Here is a 25,466-nt window from a genome sequence, read left to right on the forward strand (position 1 = left end):
GGAAGCCATTAAACTCAGCAGCAGGGAGTGGGAGTTCTAAGGACCCGGGCAGCACCACCAAGCCGCCGGAGCCACTGAGGCTCTCAGAGGCTGTTCCAAAGGGAACAGCTGCACCAGGTGTCTGGGAGCCTGGAGTCGGCCCCTGGCAGCAGAAGCAGGGACCCGGCAGTCGCAGATATTGGCCTACCTAGCGAGCAGGGGAAGGGAGGCCTCCACACAAAACACAGGAGGCCAGCGGGCATGTATGTTCACACAGACCTACATAAACAATAAAACGTTCCCTCTCCACTGGCTGCCACCGACGGAGGCACCTGACACTTTCTGCACCCACCTCAGAACAGGGATGGCCTCCATTTGCCGAATTCCTACTATGTGCAGCTACAGTGTCGGGGCCAGGCCCCATCTGTGTTCATTCACCCTCAAACAACCATTACTGGGCCCATTCACAGAGGAGGAAACTGGCTCAGAGAAGCTAGGAAACTTAGCCAACATGACACGCCCAGGTGTGGGAAGATTTAAAGCCAGGTCTCCTGGGCACAGCACTGGCTGCCTCTCCGGAGTCGTCTGACCTGCCATCTCTCTCCCCACTGTCCGACTGCAGCACGGCTAAGGCGAGGCAGGGCCCTTCCCAGTGGCCCCGGCCATGACCTGAACTTTCCCCCCTTTAATACTCTTGGTTTCTAGGAAGAAAATGGTTCATAAGGGCAAGAAAACAACAGGAAATCCTGCAAGTACTGCTTCAGAGGATCTTTGCCAGAGTCTCTCCTAAAAGATTCGGGAGACAAAAGAACATCCAGACCACGAGTGGAAATGTTTACTTGTCTTCTGGTAAAGGACATTCCAGCTACTCCATAGAAATGGGAAGAGAGAGCAGAGAGAACGTACATACTTACTGGATACAAAGAGAACGATGCCTTTTATAACGTCTCCTTGGTCTGCCTTACAATAGATATTTGTCCCAGTTTCTCTAATGAAAGGAACGTTCTTCAAGTGGAACACACAGACGTTTGGATCAAGTTGTTCTCCATGCATCCGTACGCCTTCCAAATAACAGGATATGTTGTTTTGATGGCTCCTAGAAACGTAACAAATGGTGACATTGGAGCCTTCTTCCACCAGCTTATCCTTAGGGAAAACGAACAATGGATCGTGTCCAAGAGAACTCTGTACTACAAGACAAAAAAAAGACAGCTCAGTTAGAACATCACTCAAGTCAAACCAGCCCCTCTGTTCTCCCTTCTCAACAGATAAATTTACCTCCTCTACCTCCTCGAGAAATAGGAGCCTAAATTTCTAGGCAAACCATTAAACTTGGGAGCCTGCAGAAACAATCCTTCCCAAGATGGCTCCTGTGGTCACACGAAAGCTGCTGCTGGACAAAGACAGCACGTCCTGTCACACTGGGATTACTGGGTCATGGCTAGAATCTGGCTAGGACAGCGGTAGCTGCCCTCTATGGACCGCAGCCACGAGGGAGGATCTGCATTCAGTGGGCTGCACATGATCTCATGCCATCCTTCCCCCCCTCTCGTCACCGCCACAGCTAGGTCTGAGCCCAAGCTCAGCAAATGTGGCAAAGCCACATTCACACCTGCCAGGTCTGCCCATCTCCCCGGCCATGTGTCCCTCTTCATCTCTTCTCACCTTCTCGGAAATGCCAGTCACTCAAATATCTCCTGTTCCATTGTGCCCCTTCTGTATGACCACCAGTGTATAAAAATCCTCAGGTGTCCCGCATTGTAAGCCAACTCGCCATCCTCCAGCCCACTCTGGACCTGCTCCTCCACGGTCAGCCTCCCTGAAGGAGCTGCCCCTTTCTAAGCGCTCGGCCCCATTGCTCCTGCTCACTCGGCCCACTGCTGTCACTGAACCTGCCACCAGCAACGTCACCCACACCGTGTAGCCTGGGCATAGGAGCGCTCTTAAAGGTCCTCAGGTGATTCTAATGTGTAACCATGGTTGAGAACCAGCGTTTGGGGGTTAGGAACCATCAGTTAGGCTTTCCATTTGTTCCTGAGTAGTTTGGAGGTTATAGTTTTGAGAAATCTAGTCTATCTTATCAAAGTTGTTACTAATGTTGTTCTCTCTCTCTCTCTCTCTCTCTTACTATCTTTTTATTTTAATCTCTGTTTTTCTTGTGTGTGTTCTCTTTCAACAGTTGGATCTGATGTGAAGAGGGCGGTCCCTGGAGCCACGCTGTCAGGTTGGAATTCTGGCTCTATCGCTAACTGGCTTGATGACCTTGCGTGGGTTCTTTAAACGAAATGTGCCTCAGGTTCCTCATCTGTGAAGTGGGAATAAGACTAAGACACATGTCAAAGGACTGAGTTGAGGGCTAAATGAATATGTAGACTACTTAGAATATGACTAAAATGCAGATTTAATTCTATTACCAGTATTAAACTCATCACTAGGCTACTCACGGGTTAATGTGTTATCAGTTTGACTTAATAAATCTGCATAAACACTTAACATTCCTGTTCTATTGGCAGGAATTTCAGATACTCTGGCAGGGTATATAGGTTGAGAGAGAGCCAAATGCCTTTGCTTTAGAACCTGCCTATAGTTCAAATGAAGCATAAGAAACTGGAGGAATCTACTCTAAATCTTAATTATAAAAAAATTAATTTATCAAAATTAAGAGATATTGAAGACATATTTATCTATAATCTCATTACTCAAATGAAGACCCGATTTTACTTTTCCATATTTCACCCCCTTCTCTCTACATCAGGCATCTTCAGACTATAGCCCTGGGCCAACTCCAGCCTGCCATCTGTTTTTGTAAATAAAGTTTTATTAGAACACAACCATTCTCATTTGTCTACATATTGCTTAGGACTGCTTTCATGTTAAAATACACAGCTGAATAGTCCTAAGACCACCAAGGGCTGTAAAGCCTAAAATATTTCCTATTTTGCCCTTTACAGAAAAGCTTCCCAATCTCTGTTCTAGATGCATACACATCTTGTCCTATTCTAATAACAACATGTGCAATTTATGTCCTGCCGTGTTTTCTTAGCATTGCCTGTGTCACATGTTTGGAAAATGAATATAAAGGTGTCTGAACTTGCCTAATTACCTCAATGAGCAAATTCTGAGGCAAAACCATAGATGTCTATCTCCTGGTGGCAAGTTTCACACCCACAGTTTTTAGTTCCAAGGGAAGACAAAGAAAAACAATGTCCTTTTTCTACCCAGTCTCCTCAAAAGAGACTTCCACTATTTGACTATTGATCCCCAAATAATATTAAATATGAAACACTTTAATTCTTTTATCACCTCACTCCTTACCATCTACCTCCTCCCACGAAGTCCAATTGCTCCAGAACCTCAGCTCGGGGACCTGGGCGTCATCCACCGCACCCCTCATTCTTACAGAGTGTTTTGCACATTCCAAAGGAAGCTTGGATTCCCAGTTCCAACGCAGAACTTGGTTCCGCTTCACAGTGGTGCTATAGTTCTCCTAGAAATAAAGAGAAAAACTTGGAAACATGGAGCGATGCTGCCCTGGAAAATGGCTTGACCAGTTACCCCAAAGCGCACACCTGAGAGCCCACCGAAGCTCCCAACACGCGCAAGCGTAATTCATTCCCAATCAGCCAGTCACCCCTGCTCCAATGTCTCAGCAGCACCTGCCGCAGCCTCCTGTCCTTTGAGAACTCAGCTCCCGTGCGCTATGGCTCATGTGGAGGAAGTGAGAGAAAACTGAAGCTACTTACGTCTTAGGGGAAGAGAGCAGAGTCAGAAGGTAGGCACCGTGCTTGTCACACAGGCCTGCTGAGAAAAATTTTTGCAAACTAGAGAATTGAGTCATTCTTTAAAAATAAGGCAGACCAGGGGCGCCCGGGAGGCTCAGTCAGTTAAGCTTCCGACTTCGGCTCAGGTCATGTCATAGCTTGTGAGTTCGAGACTCCCCCCCACCACCCCGCCGTCAGGCTCTGTTCTGACAGCTCAGAGCCTGGACCCTGTTTCGGATTCTGTGTCTCCTCTCTCTCTGCTCCTCCCCCACTCACACACTCTCTCTCTGTCTCAAAAATAAAATAAACAATACAAAATTAAAAAGTATAATTAAAAAGTATAAGCAAGACTAATGAGTATTTTTTTAACATTCATTTTTAGCCAGGGTCGGATCATGTTGGCCAAATCTCAGTAGAGAGGGCAGCCCTTCATGGCACCCAGGAGTTCCACTGTCAGAAGCCGGTAGATGGATCTCCATGAGGCCCGTGGGCTTTGTTTGTCTGTTTTCTGTTTCGTTTGGTTTGGTCCCTTATCTTTGTAGACCTGGTGGCCACAGGGACTGGATCCTCTTCTTTGAGCTCCATCTGTCAGAATGTCAACCACACAGGAATGTCTTCCACTGTGGGAAGCTTGCCCACGTGGAACTACAACTGGTCTTCCCCCACAGCCTTTAATCTTGACCTTTCTAAATTACTGGTATTTTCATTCTCTAATTCCATAGGCTTCTATGGCTCCTGTAAACCATCTACAGCCATGTATATTCTGACCCCAACCTACCTCTCCCTTGCAGGAATCTCTCTGGACACAGTGCTCTACCTCGCACTTCAGGAATAGCTTTATGCTTTTCCACCTCAGCGTTTCCTCACACAGGGCCCCTGGCTCGGGTCCCCACTCTCCCTGCACACTGTGCAGGCGCAGGACGCACCCAACCCTGCCTCTCCTGAAGCCCTCCTGTACACTGTGTGTAGCTGCTGGTACTTCATCTGTCCTTGTGTCCCTGGCTCGAGCATGGCCCCAAGACCGCAGGGACTGGGCTTTATTCTTGTTCACGTCCCACACGGCTCTGGGCACGCATGCTCCTCGGTGGGCCCCTCCAGGACACCGGCTCTCGACCCCCACAGCTGGGTGACGGGACAACAAACACCTGCGCTTCCTGCAGAAAACTGAGTCTGAACCCCCAACTCTAAGGGCCAAGTGCAAGCCCTACAATCAAGAGGATGGGGCAACATGCATGTCACACACAACCTGGAGCTGGCAAACCTTGAGGCCTGCCCTCCACTGATGCCTTCTTCTCTTCCCAGGCTGCCAACCTTAACCATCACCCTGGGCAGAAGCCAACCCAGCCCTGGGGTGAGAGTACCTCAGTCCACCTGGGTAGCACCCGAGGGTGACCGTGCTCATCCTCTATGCAGGACTGGTGAGTTACGGAATGTTTCTATCTCGGTTTATTGGATTGTTTTATCTCTAAACTACAAAATATATTTTTTATTTTTATTTTTTTGTGATTTATTTATTTTTCAGAGACAGAGACAGAGTGTGAAGGGGAAGGGGCAGAGAGAGAGGGAGACACAGAATCTGAAGCAGGTTCCAGGCTCTGAGCTGTCAGCACAGAGCCTGACACGGGGCTCGAACTCACAAACCGTGAGATCATGACCTGAGCTGAAGTTGGACGCTTAACGGACTGAGCCACCCAGACACCCCTATTTTTTATTTTTTTCTAAAGTTTATTTATGTATTTGGCGGGGGGGGGGGGGCAGATAGAGAGAGGGAAAGAGAGAATCCCAAGCAGTCTCTGCTCTGTCAGCACAGAGCCAGACATGGGCCTCAAACTCACGAACCACAAGATCATGACCTTAACTGATTGAACCATCCAGGAGCCCCTAAAAAAATATTTTTTAAGTATAACTTTTCAGGTCCTGATCTATGCAACTTCTACTATTTAATATGAGCAGTCTTGAGTATATTTTGATTAATATTGTTTAAGAGCAAATACCAAAAACAAAACAACAAGATTGTATCCATAATGGAGACCCTGCTGTCAACAGGCCACAGTCTGGATTTTACCTCCTTCTCTTTGAGATTTAGCCTCTTTTGTCGTCTCCACTGTCCCCAGCCACTCCACGCACCTCTCTGCTGGACCCACCCCACAGCCCGCTTCATACGGGTCACACTCCGCCTCTTCCAGCTTCCCCACCCGCAGCCAGAGTGGACTTTTCAAACACGTCCAACCAGATCCTGTCATTCCTCTCCTTATGGCTGTCAGGATAAAACAGGAGAAGTGACCATGACCCCCAGTGTCCGGTGAGGCCCACCCCTGGGTCACGCCCGCCCCCAAGTGCTCAGTGTTTTCAGGCCTGGGAGCTCACAGCCCTTCCCTCTGGGCCTTGGCTCAGACCTGTGGGCTCTTCCCAGAACATTCTTCTCCACCCTCCCTTCTACACTAGCTTCTAATCCTGTCTCTTATTTTGGCTCAAACCGTCCTTTTTCAAGTTGCTGGAGAAGGTCCGGCCTAATCCCAACCCCTCAGCGACCTTGTCAGCTGCCAGCATGGCGCTTCCCACATTTAGGACATCCCTGTTCCTGCGTTTACCTCCTCATTCCCGCTCAGCGCTCACAGACCTGTGCCTTGAATTAATGGCTGGACCCAGGCTCCCAGTCTCCAACGACGCGCTGAATGATCTCATCACTTCATTAACATGCTGTGGGCTCTATTTCTTTCAGACGCTACTTGTGTGGGTTCTGTCTAACCACAATTTGTACTGTGTGCTGTTTAAAGACTCGCAATGCAGGAGATAAAATTTTCCTTGAATGCATCAATTCAGTGATTACAAAAAAAAAAAAAAAAAAGTGATGAACTGTGTTTGGGCCGTTTTCACCAATTGAAGTGGCAAGTTTCATTCGGCCCCGGCAGACACCAGTAAGTCACAAGAATCTGGCACACGCATCGATACGGAAGTCCAACTGAGGCCACCGACTGGCTCCTGAGGTGCTCGCGGAGCCCCGGCTGACGGCTCCGGGCCTCCTTCTGGGCTGGAGCTACCACCCGACTCTGCCTTCTGCCACTGCCGGGACCATAAAGCAAGTGGCTGGACGGGCCGAGGGCAGAGCCCGGCCCAGGGGAGACCATGTAGAGCCCGTGGCCGCCAGCAAGGCTCCGAGTGGCCCGCGCCCTCTGGGAGGTGGCTCAGGGGCCCTGGCCCAGCTGTGAGCACTTGGGGCAGGGGGCTCTTGCTAGGCCTGTTTAGGAACAGGATCATCTGAGGCACGAGTCCTAAAAGCTACTCCTTCTGCGCATGAATGAAAGTGTCCCGTGAGGCTTGCATTACAGGGAACGGCCTTACGAAAGGGAGATGGCGCTCGAGACAGAAGCAGACCCCCTTGGCTGGCTTTCTTCCCCTGCACTGGAGGGGGAACCTCATGTCTTTCCTTGACTTTAGGCCTGCGAGGTTCAGACAAGGGCTTCTCACGGCACTGTTGTGGGACACACGGCCACTGACGTCCTGGGGACTGCGTGTGGCCGTCATCGCTGACCGGGCACGTGGGTGAAGAAGGGCACTGCGCTGACTCTGTCACCTTGAGTAGCACAACAGACCTCTCTAGGCCTTGGTTTTCTCCTTTCCCCCCGTCAGGCTGAGCTGGGTGAATTGGGGACAATACCTTGGACAAAGATCTTGAGTCTTAGTAGTTACAGAAGTAGGTTTCACAAGGTGCTTTACCCTGAGAAAAGAACTCTTACACGAATCAAAGGTGAAAACAGATATGAACAACTGCCTGTTAGGAAAATAGAAAATGGAACCCAGTCCGTCTATGGTCAGTGTCACTTCTGCTAGTAGTGTGAGGTACTAGTTTTCCATAGATTCTTCCAGCATTTCTCCTGAATTTCTTTTTCTTATACAATTAGTCTCAATATGACCTTTGCGTAATATTTTACTGGGTCCAAATCAACAACGAGTGAGTGTTTCCATCAAAGATATACAAATACAAAAATGATTAGCATGAGGTACAATAGTGGGAAGATGTACCGACGGTGGGCGGTGAGCAGCTGTCCATGAGCATTACTGTTGTTTAAAATCAGAACACCAACGAGCTTTCATTCTTGGTAGTTTCCCATGGACGTGTGGAATTGCAGACCTGGTATCAATCCTAAATTCACAGAGTCAGAGTTCTATTTAATTTAGGCCTCTCACTCAGATCTCAAATGCAATCACGAATATGGAAAGTAACTGGAGGCTTCAAAATTAGTGGCATTTATGGGGCACCTGGGTGGCTCAGTCAGTTAAGTGTCCAACTTCGGCTCAGGTCATGATCTTGCAGTCTGTGGGTTCGAACCTCGCGTCGGGCTCTGTGCTGACAGCTCAGAGCCTGGAGCCTGTTTCAGATTCTGTGTCTCCCTCTCTCTCTGCCCCTCCCCCTGCTTGGGCTCTGTCTCTGTCTCTCAAAAAAATAAGTGTAAAAAAAATTTTTTTTTAAATAACATAAAATTAGTGGCATTTATACTTTACTAAAGGAACTAACCATTCTGTACCCTGTACCCATGCCTCCACTGCCTGAGAGAAGATTGTCCTTCCACTGAGCAAATGGAGGTCCCCAGCAATGACACATCCCTGTGTTTCCCTTCAATTCAGGCAAATTCTCTGTTCCCCTTCAATGAGACAACATTCCATTGTACTGTCTTTCAACATCCCATGATAATGAACGAGCATGATGTATGTATAGATTAATTAAGATTCCCTGGACCATAAATGGAAATTGAAAGAAACCACCAAAGTGTCACAGTGCACTAGATGGAGAAGCATCAGCTAAATGGACACAACCATGATTTGAACCAAGGCAAGTGAAAAATCTATTCCAAAGAATTCAAAGGCAAAGAGATTGTGAAAATAAGGATTTTCACAATTTAATCTGTTGTAGAAAAAGCCCCAAGTAAGGCAACAAAGAACATCCTGTGCTACTCTCCAACACGGTAGGTCCATGAAGAACCTCTTTCTTTACTGGATAGAAATGTATTTCAGCATGGTATGAGCAAAGAAACTGACAAGAAGAATGTTGCCAAAAAATTATACCTTATTTAGGAAAATCTCTGGTGGACAGGGAAGAGGAAAGAGGTTGACCTTCATGGATTTTTGGAATCTAGTACTCATAAGGACAGCCCCAAGAGCCTTCTTAGGGGACAGGGCAGAAATGAAGAAATAATCTATTTTCTTAACACATCTCATCCAACCTACTGAACCGAAGATGTCATGTTACTTTGTCCTCTATCCTCTTAACTAAAAACACAGAAAGGTAATTGTTTAGGAAAACCATTTTGTGTTGCTAAGTGTTTCCATACTGGGATTTTTGCAAATGTTATAAAAGACAAATCACGGTGTCAGAAAAGGAGTTTTAAAATGTTGAGCCAAAAAGACCAAAAAATACTTACCACCCAGATGACATTAGATGTTTTAATTCTACTGATTTCTATCTGAAAAACCATTTTTAATTCCTGATGATAAGCAAGGTTGTGGACACTCCATTGTAAATGCAAACACTGACGTGCAGAATCGATGGAAACTTCCAGTGATTCAGGGGCCAATGACAAGGGTTCAGACAAGACTGAAAGACCAAAACCAAGACATTTAATACAAACAATGAAATTTAATAGGAGCACAACTGAACAGTCACAGATAATAAACTGGTCAATATCACCATTGTTTAGTTTTGGAAAATACTGCTCACATGTGCACCTTAGAATCAGACATCTTAAAAATCTGTAAGGGAATTTAGAAGCCAGTTGGTAGATGAAGAAATTAAGATCTAGATAAATGAAATGGCTTGCTCAAGAAGACACAGCGAGTTACTAAACTGATAAACAGTAAAACAAAAGGATATTTTATTGGGCAATCCAACTTGTTTAGAAACTTCTAGCAAGGCCAAATAAAGCAAGAGGACTCTTGGCTATAAATGTCATATTTCTGGAAATCAAAAAGAATTATCTCTCTGAAAGTCAATATTTTATAGTTTATTAAAAGACTATGAAGTGGGAGCACATCCTATCTCTAGACATGATTACTTATGTGTCAATGCACTAAACTTAAAACACCTCTGGCAAGAATTTACTAAACTCTTTGGATGAAACCAGCAAGGCAGTTAGTGTGATGTAAAATAGTTGTGACAACATTCTTAGCTCAAGGAGGGAACACAGCTGGAGAGGCACAAGGGGCTCAGAATAAGTAAATCCATGGAGAGATAAAGCAGATTGGCGATTGCTGGGGCTGAGGAAGGGAGGAATGTGAAATAACCGCTTAATGATTATAAGGCTTCCTTAGGAGGTGATAAAAATGTTCTCAAATTACAGAGGTGATGGTTGCATATTCTGAATATATTAAATATCACTGATTTGTTCATTTTAACCATAAAATAATTAATTTTATCTTACGTGAATTTCACTTCAATAATTTTTTTTTAATATATGTGATCATGATGATGTTCAAATAATACAGAAATTGAGTCCCCACCAGGTCCATCCTACCAAATCCCTTCTCTCTCCATTGCCAAGTTTGAATCCTATGTTTTTCTTGACCTTTTTCATACACTTTTTAAAAATACACTGAACTATACATTCCATTTTGTACTTTTCAAAGTACTTATGTTATTTTTTACAAAGCTATAGAGGGGGGTGCCTGGGTAGCTCAGTCAGTTGAGCGTCCAACTCTGATTTTGACTCAGGTCATGATCCCGGGGTCGTGGGATCAAGCTCTGTGTCGGGCTCTGTGCTGACAGCACAGAGCCTGCTTGGGATTCTCTTTCTCCTCTCTCTCTGCCCCTCTCCTCTGCCCACACACACACACACACACTCTCTCTCTCTCTCTAATAAAAAATAAAATAAATAAATAAAAAATTTTTAAAGAAAGCTATAAAGGGAGGTAAAACTACTCTATTTCTGGACAGAGAGGTTGAGTGATTTTAACTTGCTTTTTTATACTTTTCTGTATTTTGTAAATGTTCTTCAGAAATATGCATTATTTTCAGAGCCATATGTTAGGTTTTAAAAGAAATATTTCTCTAGGATAACGGGTTCACTTCACTACGATGACACTTTCAGAATGCATAATTTAGTCCTGTAAGTCACTTTGCACCAAAAGGCTGGGCACCAGTCACTTTTCCAGTTTTATTTCCCACTGAAAATTAATAAATTGGTATTCTGATTCTTCTTTTTTAATGTTTATTTTTGAGAGAGAGAGAGAGACAGATAGACAGAGTGTGAATGGGGGAGGGGCAGAGAGAGAGAGAGAGAGAGAGAGAGAGAGAGAGGAAGACACGGAATCCGAAGCAGGCTCCAGGCTCTGAGCCATCAGCACAGAGCCTGAGCCTGACGTGGGACTTGAACTCACAAACCATGAGATCATGACCTGAGCAAAGTTGGACGCTTAACTGAGTGAGCCACCCAGGTGCCCCAGGAAGGACTATTTTTCATAACTGTGGCACCAGTAGCCCCGGGGAATGCCGGTGCCTGCTAAATCACCCCGTCTTTCCCAGCCCTCATCGCATCCTGTCTGCATAGTGGTTTGTTGCCGTCGGTCTCACACTCTAGATTCAAACTTCCTTGGGGGGGGGAGAGGCTGAGGCGTAGGCATCTCTGAATGGACTCTTGTCCCCAGCACTTGGCACAACATCTTCTCCACAGCAGACGCTGACCTCAAATTAGAGAGACCCAGGATCTCCACAAGGGCTCAGGAGCATGACAAGCACTGGCTCACTAACACCTCTACTCGGCCTTGGCGTTCTCTTCTCCCCAGGGCTGCTTTTCTAAGCCCTTGTTTGAACACTGATCGCAGCATGCGGAAATAGCCTCTCCTGTGTCCCCGCCAAGGACTGGGAGCTAAAGAAGGGTGTAACTGAGTCTTACTCAGCTCACTGAAACCAAGACCAGTAACGCACCTGTCACAGTGTAGACACCATGACCGCCTGCTGAATGAATGAGTCAACCACCAGCATTGACTCTTTTTCTGGAAGCTCTAGGAAGCTATCGCATGATGCTTTAGGCAAAAGAGGAACACTATATGGATGTATGCTATCAGTGAGTGTTGAGTGACTCAGGTAGTTGAGAGACATCAGTCAGAAATAATTTGGTCAGAAGCAATTGAGGACTTCCTTGGGAAAGAGTGGGAAATGTCAAGGTAAAGTCAGAGAGATTAAGGGACCTCAGAGATTCTTAAATCCAACCCCATTATTTTCCAGATGAGGAAACTGAGGTTAAAAAAAGGGAAGGGACTTTCCCAAGGTCACACAACTAGAACAGAACTCAGAGTTCTTGGCCCTTGGCCCAGCTCTCTCTCTATAATGTGCACTGGAATGGGGCCAAGAAGGGCAGACTTGGCGATCAGACAGGCCCGGGTTTCATCACAGACTCTCCTCCCACTTTCCCCACCCAGCTTCTCTGTCTGGCCCCAACACTACTTAAGAAAATAAACCATCATCCACTTACAAGTTGGGACATCACACAGCCATTAAATATAATGCTATTTCAGAAGAATATTTACCCTCAAAGGTAAAAACCCTCATCATAATGTTGTATTGTGTGAATAAGTATATAATAAAGTATGTATTACTAAAGTATACATACTTCACCCATACATACTTTCATACTTTTCCTATATTTAAGAAATTATAGAACTTTCCAGCATACATACATTATACACAATATACATACTTTACACATAGTTTAATAAGTATCTATAGTATAAATACTCCCAGTATATATAGTACCAGTTTACTTCCATAAAAAATCTATGTATTTGCATCTCCATGTTGGTCTGTATATACTTGCACGAGAGAAAAGAAGAAAATACAACCAAACGCTAGAGTCGCGATCTCTGACTGAAGCAGACATAACCCAGGGCTAACTGGAAGTGAGTCTGGGCTCTGTCTCATTGTTCAGGAGAAGCTAGGTCGTCTGCACCGGAGTCTCGGACCCGAGCCTGGCTGGGTCATCGGGTGGGAGATTTAGCAGGTACTTGGCAGATGCAGCAAAAACCGAGACAAGAAATCCAAGCAGTGTAGGTGGGGACAGGAGCAGGAAGCTGGCAGAGCAGGCGAGCTGAGCTGAGAAAGCTGGAAACACAAATAAAGACTGGTGGAGAGAGAAAGAGGTACATGCACGTCTGATCTAAATAAAAGAGGCTGGAAGTGTGTTTTCTTCACCAGAGTTCCCTCTGAGAACAGAGTGTGTTGTAAATGGAAGGCACACAGTCTGTTGTCGTTGGATCAGATAATGAGACTTCACTAGGGAAGTGAGCTGTGCCAAAAGCCTGGAATTAAATGCCTAGGATTTCCTGGAGAGCCTGGAGTGGGGGTGTGGTTCTGTCTGGGAATCAGGGGCTCTAGCTGGGCCTGAACCTTCCTATGGTACGGACCACCCACTCAGTCCAGTTGTGTCACGTTTAGCAAGTAAGACAGAGTGAGGGGGACACCGACTACAAATGAGAAGTCCTAATTCCCGTCTTTGAGCTCCAGATTATGGGGGATTATCAATAAACTATGAATTTTAAGAAGTCAGAAAAGTAGCATCTTCTCATGTAGCATGAACCTAAAAGAAACAGACCCAGACCCAAAGAATATCAGAGAACTGAGCTATTACCAGAACAAAATCTCCTTTTTATTTCTAAACATCTTTTCACGGAGTTTTAAAGGAAATAGAAAAATTCTATGGGTATTTCTTGCAAACATCATTTTCATGAATCGATGGAAAGGAACTGTGTGAATAATCACTCAGAGCATATGCCTGTACTTTGTGTTACGAAGGGAGTATAGCAAATAAACCCAGAATGAGGAAAATGTAAAGCTTTGTAAAATACAGGTGAAAGCAACACAATTTTTTTTAATGTTTATATATTTTTGAGAGAGGGAGACAGAGAGAGAGAGAGAGAAACAGAGAGAGAGACAGAGCATGAGCAGGGAAGGGACAGAGAGAGGAAACACAGAATCCAAACCAGGCTCCAGGCTCTGAGCTGTCAGCACAGAGCCCAACACGGCTCAAGAAGTTGGACGGATGCTTAACTGACTGAACCCCTCAGGCACCCCAACTAATGTTATAAACCAATAGACTCGCTCACGCTTGACTGTCAAGCTAGTTCAAAGTAATATACGCAGTATTTATAAACATCCTACAAGTGTTGAATTCTTACTGACGAGATTTACAAAGTTGGTATTTTGCAAAACCCCTTCATTGGGAGATTAGCTAAGTAACAAACACCATTTCTTCATCCATAAACAGAATTTCTTTACTTAGCATACTGTCTTGCAGCAAAGAGCTGCTCCGTGAATGCAGCTGAAGGACATCACAACTTGTTCTAACCTAGTGGCCAACACTGGGCTAGTGTGCCCCGTCTCCACATGGCAAGGCGCAGAAGGAATTTCTCTGGCAATGGCCACGTAGAGTGTCTATACCATGAAGTTCTGCCAGATTAGATCCACTCACAAGTGCCTCGATGACCAGTGCACTGACCAGGAAATCAGGGTCACAGTGTGGCTGATTACAATGAACAATGAAGACCAGGATAGTCAAGACTAAGGAAACCATTACTCCTCACCAATTCCAAGTGATGGAGTGAACGCCTCACCAATTCCAGGTAATTGTCAAAGAAAAGAAGACTTGTTCCACTTTTCTCCAAAGCACCAATTACCTTGGTTTTTTTTTTCTTTACCATTCTTTCCACTTCTTACCTTCACTCTGGTAAGTTTTCAAGGACAGCAATGCCAAGAGGAATGTTGTCTGAAAGGCTGAAAAGAGAGCCATAGGTTCTGGTTTTCTGAAAAAGATAAATTGTACACAAGGAAAATTTTATTCAATTTTAGCTCTGAGCAGGTTTCTTTGACCCAATTGTGGTAGACGATGGTATTAAGGGCTCCCACTCTCCTCTCCTCCCTACGTCCATGCCCCTTGTCAGGTGAGTCTGGAGTTCCCCCTGCCCCGCAAAATAAGAGTTTAGTTCCCTGCTCCGTGTGACTGACCCATAATAAAACAGAAGCAGTGGGGTGCCAGCTTGGAGCCTAGACCTCAAAATGCCTTGTGTAATTCTGCTTGCTCTTCTGTGTTTCTTTGGCATGAAAAGAGCATTTCTGGGCTCCCCTCCTGGACCCAGGAGGAGAAGGAGCAACACGGGAGGCAGAACTGAGTCACCACGGCTGCTCCCCCAGGGGCCAGCCGAGCTCAGCCAGCAGCCGGCCAACAGCAGCCGACCCCTGGTGCAGGAGCAATGACTGTTCACAGTGAGTGTGCCACCGAGGCTGTGTGCCAGTAGACAAGTGACCTACCAATTTCTTCAGGCCAAGCGAAGGTTGGTAAAGAAGGGTAAAGCAAAGAAACGAAGTTAAATCTTAAAAAAAAAAGGACCATGGTCAGTGAAGAGCTGTATTTGAATTGATTACTTACAGAGGAGTCATCTCCCTCAATAAAATTTCACCGAGGAAAAACAAGCACATTCCACCTAGAGAGATAGGCAGTGTCTCATTGTTCAAAATAGTTTCCGGCTTTCCTTGCTTTAGAGGAGGCCTGTAAACGGCAGGTCAAAGAACTGCACTGATTCATCGGGTCCTTTGACCACAGGCCAACCTGAGGGCACAAAGAATGAACCTCGGTGACCTCAAGAAGGCTAACATGTTCTTAATTTATAATAAGAGGGTTAGTCCACGGAAGCCTTGAGTTTCACTTTTTTACTTCAAAGTCTGACTCATCCCAGAGAGAGGCAATTAAACAGTTCAGAGCCCGTTTTGCCTCTGTCTAGCCACCTGGACTTCATCAAAAGCCAGAAAATCAGTGAACCACATCACCCGTTTTCACTACCCCCAACTAAATGGGAACAGCAGTGAAGACAGGAAAAGACTACACCAAACCATTCCATTCTTCTAGGGTAGTCAAATCTGCTTACACATGAGCCCGCCTGCAAACAGAAGCAAAAGTCTGCAAACGACGGCTTTTAGTCACAGTCCTTTAAGCACCACCTTCCACTACTTCTACTTTTGGCAGACGGGTCATGCGCCCCCTCTAACAGCCCTACTTACAACTTCAAACAGGTTCCTGCCTACCCTATGACCCAGCAATAGCACTGCTAGGAATTTATCCAAGGGATACAGGAGTACTGATGCATAGGGGCACTTGTACCCCAATGTTCATAGCAGCACTCTCAACAATAGCCAAATTATGGAAAGAGCCTAAATGTCCATCAACTGATGAATGGATAAAGAAATTGTGGTTTATATACACAATGGAATACTACGTGGCAATGAGAAAAAATGAAATATGGCCTTTTGTAGCAACGTGGATGGAACTGGAGAGTGTGATGCTAAGTGAAATAAGCCATACAGAGAAAGACAGATACCATATGGTTTCACTCTTATGTGGATCCTGAGAAACTTAACAGGAACCCATGGGGGAGGGGAAGGAAAAAAAAAAAAAAGAGGTTAGAGTGGGAGAGAGCCAAAGCATAAGAGACTGTTAAAAACTGAGAACAAACTGAGGGTTGATGGGGGGTGGGAGGGAGGGGAGGGTGGGTGATGGGTATTGAGGAGGGCACCTTTTGGGATGAGCACTGGGTGTTGTATGGAAACCAATTTGTCAATAAATTTCATATATATATAAAAAAAAAAAAAACAGGTTCCTGTTACAATTAAATATCAAAGCCAGGGAGAAAACCAAATTCAAGAGAAAATCGTTTCTGCTCAGAGTCAAAGGCAAGGCAAAGGAAAATGCTGGCACGAAGCCTCTGGCGCTCAGTGTGCAACTGAAGCATCCTTCCGGTCCTAGTCTACGGGTACAGGATCTTCCCGTCCCAACACCGACATCACCTGAGGAACGCAGGGTGCCATGCTGTGAGGAAATCTCATCCCATAAATCGAAGACCAGATGGCTCAGGGAGTGAGGTAGGCTGCCTGATGTTCTCTGTACGAAAGGGCTCTTTGAAGTGTTTTTAGAATTTTGGAGTTCTGGTAAGTCAAACAGTTCACATGTTGCAAAATGTAAACAAATTATAGAGACAGAGAAACTTAAAACCAAAAGTTAGAAGCCACCTACCCATCGAAGGTAACCAGAAATTAAAGAATAAAGTTTTCATGTAACAAAGCCAAAAATATGAGCATTTACAAAGGACTTGTTTCTATGGTCTGATGATCACAGGAAAGTCTTTGAGAAGCACCAGGACGGTCCCGTCTGGAAGTCCCGCCCTCCCCCACCGTCTCACACATGGCAGGTTGTGAATCCCGAGGAGGCTGGCTTCAGCAGCCATTCAGATCCACGGTTTTTCCTTTCATCTGTTCTGACGTGCACCGTTTTAGATGTGCTGGACAGGTGGCAAACGGGACACAGCAGTCACTGCCTGCACCTGGGCGAAGTGCTTATTTCCCGTGGTGTGACTGGACAGCCCCCATCCCAACACTTCAGGCCCCAGACCACGCCAGGACCACTTGTAGAGGGATTATGGGTCCTGGCTGTCGTCTGAATACTCTGGCAAAACCAGTAAAGTTCACCAAAACTTGCAGAGTGACAGTCAGCAGCTGGAAGAACATCCCAGAGACACCGGTGTCAGCCTTTGGGAAACGCCGCATGAACAGTTTTCCCGACACTTGATGCCGTGCGAAGGACACAGACACCCAGGGCTCTGAGTCAGCTGCTCCCAGGCCCCAGGTGACCCTGCACAGCCCATGTGGCCCCCACCCCTCCTCCTCTGTAAACCTGCCTCCAAAGACCCTGTGCCTACTCCGAGGGCACCAGCTCTTGGCTGGTGAGCTCCCCACAACCACAGGGAAGAACCTGGAGGTGAAGGGGTGAGTGGCACCCAGACGCTGAGGTGGGAGAGTGCTGGGCTCATTCAAGGAACAGCAGGAGCTCCTGCTGCAGTGAGAGGTGAGAAGCAGGAGGTGAAAACAGAGGGTCCACAGAGGGAGAGCAGACAGGGAAGCATTTTCCCAACTGTGGCTTCTACCCTGAGCCAGGTGAGAGCCACTGGGGAGTTTCGGGACAGGAATAGCCTATCTCACTCACCAGAACAGGAAGAGACTGGTGGGGACAGGAGGGGGCAGGAGCGGTGGGAGGGACAGCAGTTAGGAAGGTCTGCAGTAGTCCAGGGACAATGGCACTGGCTCAGGCCACGGTCACGGCAGTGGAGGCGGAAACAGCAGTGGAACTCAGGAGAGATCTGACAGACAGAGCTGGCAGGATGTGACAGGGGCTGACAAAGTCAGACATCACGGGCAGCCCCCAAAATGGCCTGAGCTCTTGGCAGAAGGGAGGCTGCTATCAACAGAGAAGAGACGAACAGATGTAGTGGGCTCTATCGAGGGCTCGGTTTGCAGCTTGCTACATTGGAGATGCTTATGTGACAGCCACGTGAGCTGGCTGGACACACAAAGTGGGGTCCATGGGAGGGGTCCGGGCAGGGGTAGAAATCATCCTCGGTGCATGCATGTGGTACTTAAGCCACAGGACTGGATGATCGCCTGCAGACTCCATACAGACAGAGAAGAGAGGTCAGCACACGAGCTCTGGGGCGCCCTGCGCCCTAGACTGGACCCCTGATGCAGATCAACGACACTGCAGGATTAGGCCAGGCCTTCCTACGGCACCTGGAGGATAAGGGCTGAGTGTGAGTTGGGCCGGCGAGCCCCTTCCGAGGCAGTCAGTGCTCCGCCTGTTCTCCTAGGGACTGCTGTTCCGGAAAAGCCCACCGTGCCCTCTGGTTCTTCCATCAGGCTTTCTCTTGCCATGTCCGTGGGGAGTATTGCCACTTCCAGTGTCCAGTAAGAAAAGGAAGTCAGGAAGAATTCAGAAAGGCAAAACCACTTTCCTGCCTCACCCACACTACTTAGTTCTTTGCCCAAATCTGTTCTTTATTTCTATTTTTCAGATCTCCATCATTCCCAGCCAGACTATGTGCTGCCTGAGGACAGGCCTGGACCCGAGTCCCCACTGTCTATCATAGTCCCAGGACGTGGTTGTTACCCAGTAAATATCCAGTAAATGAATAAACGTTTGTACTAATTTTCTCACATTCTTTCTTCTTTGCTTTCAATTTTATTTTATTAAGGAGATTCTTTTTCAGGCCCTTCTACTTTTCCTGTTGCCAAACATTGCCTAATTCATAGTCTTTCATTGACATTTCTTCTCTGGGGAGACAAAGGGAGAAAAGAAAAGAAAAATTACCCACTCATTTTGTAGAACTTCTCATTCAAATCTTGTCTCTGTGCAAAACGAAGATACCTTTGAACGTCCCTCAGTACAAACACTACAGGCACAGCTTTTGCAAAGGGTGTGAGTCTGCCCTTCTTCGCTAGGACTTCTTGTACCGTCATTACTAAAATATTTATTCCTGGGAAGTTTCCTCACCATAAATAATCCCCATGAGAAGCAACATGACCAGTCATTTGCTTCCCAAGAACGGGGGTGTGTTGCCAAACTCTTCAGAACTGGCTGGGTGCCCAGTGATGTCATATGCAAATTCTATTTTAAAGAAAGAAGCTGTTCATCCAGGAAGTGTGCTTGGGTGTGTGCTCCCTGTGAAAGAGTTCTGTGCGGCAGCACCAAGAGCTGCATGGCATGTTCCCCACATTTCCCAAGTTCATCTACTTTGTTCTTTTCTTTGATTGGGAGCCCTTTTGAAAGGGCCTCCACCATTATAGCACAGGATGCATTACTTGTAAGGTTTCACTGCAATTCCACCCCCCTTTCCTCCTAAAGTATCCACCACCCAGGGGCACCTGGGTGGCTCAGTCGGTTAAGCATTGGACTTTTGGCTCAGGTCATGATCTCGCAGTTCATGGGCTCGAGCCCCGCGTTGGACTCTGTGCTGACAGCTCGGAGCCTGGAGCCTGATTTGGATTCTGTGTCTCCCTCTCTCTGCCCCTCGCATGCTCGCACTCTGTCTCTTTCAAAAATAAATAAACATTAAAAAATTAATTAAATAAAATAAAGTATCCAGCACCTGGAGGTGGTGCCCAAAGAAAGGTTTAAGCACTCCTTGTCCTCTCTTTAAACCTGCCTGGTTAAGTGTTTCTACTAGTTTTGTAAGATCATCCCTTATTTATGAGACTGAATTGGCTTATGCACACTTTTCTTTTTTTTTCTTTTCAAAATCTTTTTCATGTTTATTTTTGAGAGAGAGAGAGAGAGAGAGAGAGAGAGAGAGAGAGGCAGAGCATGAGCAGGGGAGGGGCAGAGAGAGAGAAAGGGAGACACAGAATCAGAAGCAGGCTCCAGGCTCCGAGCTGTCAGTACAGAGCCTGGTGCGGGGCTTGAACTCACAAACTGCAAGATCATGACCTGAGCCAAAGTCGGACGCTTAACCGACTGAGCCACCCAGGTGCCCCTTGCTTTTCTTTTTTAAATCAACATTCAGTTAAAGATTCTTGGAACTTGTGACTGATTAAAGCTGGATCTTTGAGTGGTAAGTAAAGACAAAGAAAGGAATAGAAAACCTAGATCCAAGGAGTATTCTGGACCTAAAGAAGATGTAGGAATTTAGTACATGCTAACAATATATTTTAAATCACTGGAGACATGGAGTTAAATCACATGGAGATTATTCCCCAGAATCGTACTGGAACAATAACCTAGACCTTTGTGAGAAAAGGAAGCTGTAATAGTCAAGTGCATGGGCTCTGACATAAGAATGCTGAGGGTCCAATCATTGCTCTGGCACTTAATAACTATATCACTGTGGACATGTTACTTAAATTAAACCCATTAAGTAACTGGGTGGCTCAGTCAGTTAAGCATCCGACTTCAGCTCAGGTCATGATCTCATGGTTCATGAGTTCGAACCCCGCGTCCAACTCTGCACTCACAGCCTGGAGTCTAGAGCCTGCTTTGATTTTGTCTCCCTTTCTCAATGCCCCTCCCTTGCTTGTGTGCTCTCTCTCAAAAATAAATATTAAAAAAAAAAGAAACCAATCAAAAACAGATAAGCTACCCTGTAAAAAAAAAACGGATAGATGATATGAATATGTAATTCACGAAAAAACGAAATACCAATAGCCACAAGAGAATAAAGAAAAACAGGGCAATATCATTATTAACTAAATACATGCAAATTAAAAAAGTAATTTTATATGTCTATATGTGGGTCTGCGTGGTATCCAACTGGCAAAGCCTAAAAAGGTCTTAATACCTAGCATTGATAAGAGTTTGAAGAAGCAGGCATTGTTACTCACTGATGGTCAAACAGCACAACTTTGCCAAGGTCATTTTGAAAATACCTATTAAAATTCCAGGGTACATTCCCTTTGATCCAGAAATTCTATTTCTGGAATTTTGTCCTGTAAATAGTATGCTTGTATACGTGTGTCTGTATACAAAACCGATGTATTTTAAAGAGGGTTCATTGTGGTATTGTTAATATTTAGGAAAAATGAAAACGTGAAATGTTTTCCGTGAAGTGACCAAATGTCCGTGAAAAAGAATCAGAAAATTCAATCGTTGTGCATTTCCACAAAGGAGTACTATGAAACTGTGAAAAGGATAAGACAGATCTATGTGCTGCCATGGAAGAATATCCAAAAAATACTGAGTGAAAAAGCCCATTTCAGAATAGCGTGTGCGCACAAACACCTCTGGAAGACGGGTGTGCGAGCGTGCAACCGTGCCACTCTGCACTCCCTTTAGAAGGCTCTGCCTCAGGACCATAGCTGACTGACAGCCTCCGCTGCTGCCCCTTTCCATCCGCTGCACATTCAAACCCCAGCCCACAGTCCCTACAGGCTGCTCCCAGCAGATGATCGGGCCAAACTTTTTCTGCTCAACAGGGGACTCCTCCAATAGGCAACATTGATCGACGTCTCCCCACTGGCCTGGGCAAAACATTCTCAGAACTGCATTGTAGGTGGAAGCCCTTCCCTCTCAATCTTCCTTCTTCCCTGTCACCTTGCATGGGATTTGCAGGCTTTCTCTGCCTCTTCCCGCTCCCTTGTCCCTTTATCTCTCACCAGGGCATTTCCCCCAAATCTCTTGCACATCCATTTCTGCCTTGCTGTCTTCTACTTCAAGGATCCAAACTGGCCCCCAAAGACACACCCAACTAGTAACACTTACAGATTTAGAGCTGGGATGGAGTAAAGGAGGTGAGCAGGATGGAAATTATGGTCAATGCTCTCAAGTTATGTAATTCTGCAACATAAAGCATTCTTTACAACATGTGCGTGTTTTACACATATTTACACATGCAAGTAGTGGCAATTCCATTACTTTCAGATTTGAACCATATATCCCAACAGGGTTAAACCAGTTGACAATAGTTTTTGATTCAAATCCAAACCATACTTGTCAAATAGACCTAAAAAAAGGTGGTGGTGGTTGTTGTTGTTTTTAAGTTTATTTATCTTGAGAGAGAGAAAAGGGGAGAAAGAGAGTGCGAGCAGGGGTGGGGCAGAGAGAGATGGAGAAAGAGAATCCCAAGCAGGTTCTGTGCTGTTAGCGCAGAGCCCAACAAGGGGCTTAATCCCAAGAACTGTGAGATCATGACCCAAGCCAACAGTCATATGCTTAACTGACTGAGCCACCCAGGGGCCCCAAAAAAGATTGGTATTTTTTAAGTACTGGATCAGCCTACAAGCGTGTCGTGTGTTTCTGTACAAAAACGTGACCTCTCAGGTCCTGAGAGAATATAGGGGCTTTGAAAATGCATTTTAAATTACAGAAAGTAATCAATGTCCTGGGTAGAAAAACATACTGCCATTCCCTTCTGACAGACCAGCATACTAAGGAATGTGAAGTGACCTTGCTCAAAGCCCCCCATTGGACAGATGGAGAACAGAAAGAGGTGACCATGAGATCACATGACATATGAAAAGTTTACTCACATGACAGCATAGCTTCTGTTGACGTACAACATCTACTGTTCTCACACAGTAGGAGCTAATTCCATGTTTTCCAAGGGTTCTTTTTATCCTACATTTTTCCAAGTGTTACTTACATCTTATATTTTTCTATTTGGTAAGACACTTGAAATTATGGCTTTTTAGTTGACTTTAGATTTCATACTCAGACTGGATGTATTTTATGTGGCAATCGTCATCTTAAGACAACAGTTTTAAATAATCCAGAGAGTTGATTGCCTCAGTGATTTCAGATCTAAGACTAGAACTTGGTATTATATTTAGTGCCCTATTAACCCTCTGTCCTTAAAAAAAAGAAGAAGAAGAAAGGAAGGAAGGGAGGGAGGGAAGAAACAACACAACAATAATTCAGTTCAAGTTCTCTTACGTGCAAGTTCTCTAGCATATAATATTAAAAGAAAGCAATTTACAAGTCCTGTCAACCACATTTAATCCAATAGGAAATACTATCACCAGCAGTATGATTTTAAATACCAGTGAAAAATTATATACTCAAAGCGTGGAGGAAGACCTGTAGCACTGACATCACCGAAGAGACCAGAAATGTAAAATCAGCCACACATTAGAGCTACCGAATAAAAATTTGTATTTAAAAAAGAATTCCTAGCGGATGTCACATGCACACCCAAGTTGGAGAAATACTACCATATTCAATAACTATTACATATTTTTGTCTCCCAGGATACTACTGATACAGAAAGGAAACATTTACTGGTTCCTTCTACGATGAGGTGCACTGCAGAGGCCATACTAGGATATGAAAGTAAATGTGAAAATGATCCTAGCCAGCACGAAGTGGACCCCAGCTCCCTGCCAGGTGCTGTGCTATGTGATCTGCATGATTTTATTAACTGAATCTTCACAAGAGTCTTAGGAAAGAAATTCAGTTATCATCCACTTACACAGGTGAGGAAACAAAAGCTCACAAGGTTAAAAGTTAACTTTGACACAGGGCGACATCGTTCTTCCAGAACTTGAAGTCCAGGTGAGTCAGTCCCCAGATCACAGTGCTTTTCCAAACACATTGCTTCCTCCAGAGTTGGAGCTCAGACCAGAATGGACATTAAGGCATAAAGAATTATTAACAATTATAAACCCTTAGAAACCCAAGAAAATCCAAAGAGAAATTCCAACAGGAATTTTTTTTTTTTTTTTTTTTAGCTTGGCAAGCTATTTGTAAAGTTTATACAAAAGAGAAAATGACATGGGGTGCCTGGGTGGCTCAGTCGGTTAAGCGTCCGACTTCGGCTCAGGTCATGATCTCAGGCTTGTGGGTTCGAGCCCCGCGTCGAGCCCCGTGTTGGGCTCTGTGCTGACAGCTCAGCGCCAGGAGCCTGCTTCCAATTCTGTGTCTCCCCCTCTCTCTGCACCTCCCCTGCTTGTGCTGTGTCTCTCTCTGACTCTCAAAAAATAAATGTTAAAAAAAATTTTTTTTAAAACTTCTGTGTAGCAAAAGATAGTTAAAAACAAAAGCATTATGAATGGATAAGTAAAAGTGGTGTATGCATACAACAGAATATTATCTATTCTTAAAAAGGAAAAAAAATCTGTTACTTGCTACAACATGGATGGTCTTGGGGACATTTTGCTAAGTGAATTAAGTCAGTCACGAAAAGACAAATGCTATACGATTCCTCCAATCCCTGTGAGGTGCCTGGAGTAGTCAAATTCATAGAGACAGAAAGTAGAATGCTGCTTACAGGGGGCCGGGGTCGGGAGAAGTGGGAGTTACTGTTTAATGGGCATAGAGTGTCAGTTTTGCAAGGTGGAAAGAATTCCAAAGATGAACAGTGCCAATGGGTGCACAACAATAAGGGTGTACTTAGTAACACTGACCTGTACACTTAAAAATGATTAAAATGGTAAATTTTATATTATGTATTTTACGACCAAAAAATTGGGGGTTGGGGAGAGAATCACACAGAAGAAATATTGAAATAATTTACAACAGACAAAGGGTTAAGATCCTGAATAGGTATAGAGCTTCTGAGATTCATAGGAATAGGAAAAAGCAACTCAATAGAAAAATGAGAGGGGCGCCTGGGTGGCTCAGGCAGTTAAGCATCTGAGTTTGGCTCAGGTCATGATCTCACTGTTTGTGAGTTTGAGCCCCATGTTGGGCTCTGTGCTGACAGCTCAGAGCCTGGAGCCTGCTTCGGATTCTGTGTCTCCCTTTCTCCCTGCCTCTCCCATGCTCACGCTCTGTCTCTCTCTCTCAAAAAAATAAACATTTATTTTATTTTTTTTTTTAACATTTATTTATTTTTGGGACAGAGAGAGACAGAGCATGAACGGGGGAGGGGCAGAGAGAGAGGGAGACACAGAATCGGAAACAGGCTCCAGGCTCTGAGCCATCAGCCCAGAGCCTGACGCGGGGCTCGAACTCACGGACCGCGAGATCGTGACCTGAGCTGAAGTCGGATGCTTAACCGACTGAGCCACCCAGGCGCCCCTAAACATTTAAAAAAATAGAAGAAAAATGAGCAAAGGACATGAACAGAAGACACACATGACCATAAATATTAAGAGAAATAAAATTGCAGTAGTAATAAGCAAAATACAAATTAAAATGCCATATTCATTCATTTACCAGATTTGCAAATTTAAATGGAAAAAAAAAAAAAAAGACAATGGCTGATGTTAGGAAGGATGAGGGAAGCAGATTCTCATGCACTGAATTTAAATCAGTACCTGGGGTGGGAGGCAGTGCTATGACTTGAAGAACTGTATCAAGTGAAAAAATGGACAAACCCTTGGACCCTAGAACTCTATTTCACAGAAATATTCAGGTTTACACACAAAGATGAATGCAGTCTTTCCTAAAGTACTGCTGCTAATGTTGAATAATTTGAAATCATCCAAATATC

The 25,466-nt window shown here is 45.2% G+C and overlaps 1 protein-coding gene across 3 annotated transcripts in view; it reads right to left on the reverse strand.

Moving 5' to 3' along the window:
• Positions 1 to 25,466, reverse strand: part of OSMR (oncostatin M receptor) — a 52,877-nt gene that overhangs the window by 24,126 nt on the left and 3,285 nt on the right. For all 3 annotated transcript variants that reach the window (XM_030330876.2, XM_030330895.2, XM_030330886.2), the window contains exons 2-5: positions 14,443 to 14,528; positions 9,161 to 9,333; positions 3,295 to 3,466; positions 894 to 1,169 (exon numbers count right to left, since the gene is read on the reverse strand). In XM_030330876.2, the coding sequence (XP_030186736.1) occupies positions 894 to 1,169; positions 3,295 to 3,466; positions 9,161 to 9,333; positions 14,443 to 14,515 (694 nt within the window). In that variant the 5' untranslated portion in view covers positions 14,516 to 14,528. The remainder of the gene's footprint in view (positions 1 to 893; positions 1,170 to 3,294; positions 3,467 to 9,160; positions 9,334 to 14,442; positions 14,529 to 25,466) is intronic.

Source organism: Lynx canadensis, chromosome A1 (assembly GCF_007474595.2).
Source record: "Lynx canadensis isolate LIC74 chromosome A1, mLynCan4.pri.v2, whole genome shotgun sequence".
In the NCBI taxonomy this organism is placed as follows: Eukaryota; Metazoa; Chordata; class Mammalia; order Carnivora; family Felidae; genus Lynx; species Lynx canadensis.